The following is a 6000-nucleotide window of genomic DNA, read 5'->3' on the forward strand; positions in this document are numbered from 1 at the left end:
ATCAATTTATCGATTTGTTTCTCTTTTTTGGTCATTATTTGTTTCTAGGATGTAGCATCTAGGCTGAACGGGCCTTGATGCCCACAAGGCATACGCCCCTTGATGGCCACGCTAGCCTATGAGGGATTTAATGTCACCCCGCCAAAAAAAAGGCCACTTCTGAAATGTGCACGAGACAATTTCTGGCTTGGTGGCGGCTACAAATCATCCGGCTAACTAACCGTCCGATCTGGTGCTGGTTGCCGTTTGATTTCACCAGCAGCTCGAATCTTCTCTCCTCTCATCCCGTTCAGTTCAACACCCCCGCGTGGGCCGCGCCTCTCTGAAGACAACGATGTACTCCACTGCGGCAACGAGGCCGTGCTGCCGCGGCATGTGCACTCGCTGAAACGCAAGCCGGAGCTTCTCCCTCAACTCCGGCGGCCGCTGCCGACGTGCTGCATTGCAACACCACTATTGATTGAGCAGCTCCCATGGCAGCCCCACACACTAACTTCATGGCAGCGCTGCGCCGCTCCATTACAGCACCGGCGAAGCTTCAATGGCCCACGCCGCGCTTCATTGAAACTCCGGCAGGCTTCAATGCAACTCCGGCGGCGCTCGTTGCACCTTCGGCGGCGCTTCAGTGCAACTCCGACGGTCCCGCCGATGCTTCATCGCAACTCCGGCGAACCCCCACGTGCTTCACCGTCGAACCCCCGCTCTGCTTCATCGCAACGCCGGCGAGCCCCCTATGCTTCATCTGCTGCATGCAGCTCCCGCCGGCCATGGCAGCAGCTTCACCCTAGCCTTGCCTACAGCAGCGCGAGGTGAGCGGAGACAGCCATATGCAGCAGCGGTGCAACTGACACTAGGTGACGGCGGTTTGTAGCGGCGGTGCAGCAACGCGGTCGAGGTGATGGCGGCGGCGGTCTACAGCGACGGCGATGCGCTGGTGTGTGGTGCGGTGTGCTGGAGGAAGAAGAAAAAGGAAGAAAAAAAAAGAGTGGCTCAACGCAACTGAGGAAGAGATAAGGGAAAAGGAAAGGATAAGGGAGGGAGGAGACAAGCGGCGTGTGGGGCTCATCGGGCGCTTGGCGCGCGTTGGAGTCCGACGGCGTACACAGACACAAAATCATCCGGTTTATTTAGAACGTTTGCCTTCTGGCTTTGCTGCAGGACTTTCTTGAGCCCATGATCGGCGTTTATTTTGAACTGCGCACCTGCTAGTTCTAGGAGCTAGCCGCTGCTAAGAAAAAAAGAAAAACTGTGCATCAGGGTAGAGGGTACGTACGCACAAGTAGCTCCGCCCCCGGCGCATCGGTTCGTCGTTTTGCTAGGGAAGAAAACGGCAAAAGCCGTCCCTCCATGGCTCGAACCCTTCGCCCACGAGCAAATGAAACTTGTTTAATCCAGCCAGCACGGGCGTGTCTCCATCGGCGGGCTGGGCGAGCGGAGCCATGGCGCCCTTCGTCGTGATCGGCCTGGTGCTCGGCCTGGACCTCCTCGCCTTCGTCCTCGCCATCGGCGGAGAGCTGCCCCGGAGAGCGGTAAGTAATAAGTATGTACATATGCTCAGAAGCGTCGGGATTTTCTGATCGGGGAAAGTGCAGGATTACGTGAACGTGTTGGTGTTCGACGACGACCCCGAGAGGCCGTTCTGCCTGTACGGGCTGGGCACGGAGGCGTCGACGTGGTATGGCCCCGGCGCGATCGTCCTGCTGATGGCGGGGCAGGCCGTGGCCATGGCCGCCACCCGGTGCTTCTGCTGCGGCCGCTGGCGCTCCTTCTCCGGCCTCTTCTTCGTCCTCTCCTGGTAACCCACCAGTTAATTCGCCACTTCATTTCTTTTTTCGGGAAATTACTTGTACTATTCACGTAGCATTCGCTACAATAAAATTTACACCATCCCTAGCAAAATGCAAGATGTTTTTTTATGCCCTATACAAAACCAATAAAAATCTTAGTACAGAGATAGTATTCGCTTCCATCCATATTAATTGTCGCTGATTTCGTACAACAAAGTTTGACGGCCTCATCATGGCCAAATTCTAGGCAAATCCTATTTGATGCATTTTACTCAAATCCTATTTTTGTTCGTTTTTTCTGGTTTTGTTCTGTTTTTCTTTTCATTTTTTTATCTTCATGGTATTGTTTGGTTTATTTCTCTGCTTTCTTTCCTTTTCACGGTTTTCTTGTTTTTTGTTTTTCCTTGTTTCTTTCTCTGTTTTCACTAATTTTTTAATTTTCTTTCTTCATTTTTATTTCTGGGTTTTTATTCATTTTCTTCTTTTTCCATTGTACATTTTTGTATGCATGCACCAGGAACATTTTTACATACACCTTTAACATTTTCCAAATAAACGATTATCATTGTTTTCTGAAAACTCGTATTGTTTTGATGTTTTTTTTACACATTGTACTGAATACAGCGCCTAGGCCCCACCTGGCTCAGCCTTTAGGCTCAAAACCTAGGCCCAGGCCCGGCTGGCAAGGTCGGGTCGTGTAGGGTCAGGCTGGTCGGGCCGAGTCTCCCATGGCCATGTATAACCAATACAAACAAACTAGCAAAATCATAATACCGACCAAGCCGCTCGTCCGCTTCTCTATAGCCACGGTGTGGGGAGGTCCTATTGGGCGCCTTCTGCGCCGGTTAAGGTTCCTGGTGCCCGCGCGCATCGCCTAGCGGGCTGGCCCAACAACCTCGCCAAAAAGCGAACCCGGTAGAAAAAAAATTGCGGGATGTGGGATTCGAACCAACGCGCCTAGGTACATAGGCAAAAGAAACGGTGAAGTAACAACTGCACCAGGACCGCCTACACGTCCATAACCCAACTTATTTAATACTTCTACTAGTACAACATGAACATAAATTCCGTACCATAAAAATAATTTCAGAAAAGGAAAACGTAAAAAAGAAAAAGGAAATCATAGATTTGTAATAAAATTTCAATTTTAAAAAACGTTGGAATTCAAAAAAGTTCATCAGATTTAAAGAAAAACACGAATTAGAAGAAAAGTTAATCAATTCTAAAAAAAGTTCATCGAATTTGAAAAAATAGTTCATCAATTCTGAATATAGTTCACAAATTTCAAAAAAATTCATCGATTTTGAAAAAAAGTTCATCGAATTTTAGAAATAGTTCATCGGATTTGAGAAAAGTCCATAGAATTGGAAAAAGTTCATCGAATTTGGAGAAAGTTCATCGAAATGGAAAAAAGTTCATCATATTCAAAAAAAAGTTCATGGAATTTCAAAAAAGTTCATCAAATTGAAAATAAGTTCATGCATTTTGAAAAGGAAAATAAGTTCATATGTTTGGAGGAAACGTTCGCAAATTACAAAAAGAAAAAAGGGATAGAGAAAAAAGAAAAATGAAAAAAGAAAGGAAAGGAAAAAATATGTAAAAGAATAAAAGAGGAGAAACATTTATCTGAACACAACATGGTGTGGTGGCCGAGTGGTTACTGCCCCTCCGAGGAAACTTGACTTTGTAGGATTGAATCCCAGCGCATACACTTTTTTGCACAGTACAGAAAACAGACGAAAAAAATGAAACCGGGCCGGCCCATCTCGCGGGAGGGGCTGTGCGCCTGCAGGCGCCGGTTTGCAGAAACAACTATAACCGGCGCCTGCAGCGCCAAATAGGGAATACCCACGGTGTGCACCCGCGCCGGAAGCCTTTCGTTAGCAATGCGTGTTGCTCCCGGCAGCTCTCCACCATTTCCCAGTTGCATTTTTTCGGAGAAAAACCACGACTTTATCCAGTCGAAATAACAGTTACATCCCTTGGAGTATCTACAGCTGCACCTTACAATTTTGGGGCCTCAAACGTCCGTGGATAGTGATCGGGCAGGCCTCAAATTTGGCCATTTACAACCACAAACCCTATGTCCAAAATACATAATACATGCAAACACATGCACGTTGATCATGTTGGGCCGGATGGGCTATTTAGCAAGAATTGATCGGATGGTAACACCAAATAGCCGGGTTTCGGATGTTTAGTCCCACCTCACGGCATGAGGAGCTAGTCGACCGGTTTAAATAGCCAGGTCGTCTAGAAGCGATAAGCTTCGATCATCATTGTATCCTTTGTTAAGGAGATATACATCACTATCAATCTTCTCTGCTTAATAGAGAAGATTTATAGTCATGGTTTATCTCCTATACAAAGGGAATATTATTGTTTGCACAGCTCCTTTTGTGTGTATTTAATAATAAAATTTGATGAACAAAATAATAAAACTCTTTCATTATAGTAGGCTAATCAAGGGATATGAACGAGGTGAACTTGACACTCGATGAACAATCATCAACTGATGATATGCAATCTAGTGTCAAGCTATCTCGTTCGCAGAACGATAATTGATCAACCTATGCAACGAGGAGAATCTTGCCGCCATCCGCCGGCGCGACTATTTAACCCGGTTGGCGTCCGCCTCAGGCGGTGAGGTGGGACTAAAATTTGGGTGCAGAGATGAGAGAGGAAGGAGCTTTGGGTGGCTACAGGTGGGACCGCTATGACCTGGAGCGGGCAGCCCGGTCGCACCCGGGCACCCCCATATCCGCCCTGGATTTGGGCTTGATATTGGGGTGCCGGTCAGCCCGGGCGTTTGAGACCGGTTTGAGGCTCCCGTCTGGGCAGGTTTTTTGTGACCGGTCAGTGATCGGGCACTCCGCCCGGGCCTTTGAGGCAGATTTGGAGTGCCCGGGTGTAGATGCTCTTATGAGGAGACGTATAATTTCATCCATTGGCTCCTCAATCCAATCAAATGTCGGAGAAAATCTAGCCAACCTAGCAAGCTCATGAGCTACCTTATTAGCCTATCTATTACAAAAATCAAAACAAGAAATAGGAAGATCAAAAGCCAAATAATAACAATAGTCAAAAACTTCTGCCGCTGCTCCTGCCGTCTGTCATCCATTTTTTATTGTATCAATTACCGCCAAATTATAAGAGTTAATATAGAGACGATTACACATCGGCCTTTGCGCAAGGGATAGACCGAATCTAAGTGCCAGAGCTTCCGCCGTCAAAACATCTGCATGCCAATCTACTCTCCAATTCCCTCCCTGCAATGAGCCTTTATCATCCCTCAAGACCGCCCCATCCATAGCCTTAAGTAAGTCATGATCAAATGATGCATCAACATTAAGCTTCACAAAACCCACAGGTGGGTGAATCCAGCCCTCGCCCCCCCCCCCTCGCCCTTATAATAGAAACATTTGAAGAAGAAGCAGAACATAATTAGCCGCCGTGAGAGCAAGAATCCCTATAGCTATCTGGATAACATCTTGAATCTTCTCCTTAAGCACCCGCTTAGGCCTTTCCCACTACAAATACCAAGTGGTGATGGCAATCATCTCACACGCATTCTGGAGGCCCATGATATATAAATCTTGATCTGGCAAGTGAAGTAAAAATTTCAGGATAGCTTCACCGGCATAGATCAACTTCACAAGCTCTTTCAATATTTTGTCCAATACCAACCTTCTCAAAACCTCCTTAGCTTTCTGCAATTGAAACAAGAAATGTTTCGTATCTTATAGACCACAAAAACAAGATGTGCAAAAAGGCAAAATTTTCAGATGTCTATTGGCAAGCGTAACACAACATGGAAAAGTGTCGTGTAACATTCGTCAAATAAATATTTTCCCTTAATTTGCTAGGACTGAGCCTTATGCACCGCCGCTTGTGCCACCACTTCAACCAATGGGGTTATTATCATCTTCCAAAAAGACCGCTTAGAAACTGCGATCCTGACACAGCTAGCCCACAACCACTTACTGCTTCAACATTGGTGCTAAAGAAAGGCCCAAGGCCCAGGTGGTAAGAGGAAAAATTGTACCGTCTTCTTCGCTGGGAACAAGGAGCTCTAATGCTGTAAAAAAAGAACAAGGAGCTCTAATGACGTTTATCAGGGATTTGTGGCAGGAACGATTATCGTGCATACCTGTGTAAGGGGGCCTAAGTTTCGACGTCCCGAGGCGTCGGCCCAAACTGACCCACCACTCCC

At 47.0% G+C, this 6000-nt stretch overlaps 1 protein-coding gene across 1 annotated transcript in view; it reads left to right on the forward strand.

The window, feature by feature from the left end:
* Positions 1 to 1168: 1168 nt before the first annotated feature.
* LOC119366394 overlaps positions 1169 to 6000 on the forward strand; it is a 9035-nt gene continuing 4203 nt past the window's right edge. The window contains exons 1-2 of the mRNA XM_037632125.1: positions 1169 to 1529; positions 1593 to 1795. Of these exons, the coding sequence (XP_037488022.1) occupies positions 1440 to 1529; positions 1593 to 1795 (293 nt within the window). The 5' untranslated portion in view covers positions 1169 to 1439. The remainder of the gene's footprint in view (positions 1530 to 1592; positions 1796 to 6000) is intronic.

Source organism: Triticum dicoccoides, chromosome 2B (assembly GCF_002162155.2).
Source record: "Triticum dicoccoides isolate Atlit2015 ecotype Zavitan chromosome 2B, WEW_v2.0, whole genome shotgun sequence".
NCBI lineage: Eukaryota > Viridiplantae > Streptophyta > Magnoliopsida > Poales > Poaceae > Triticum > Triticum dicoccoides.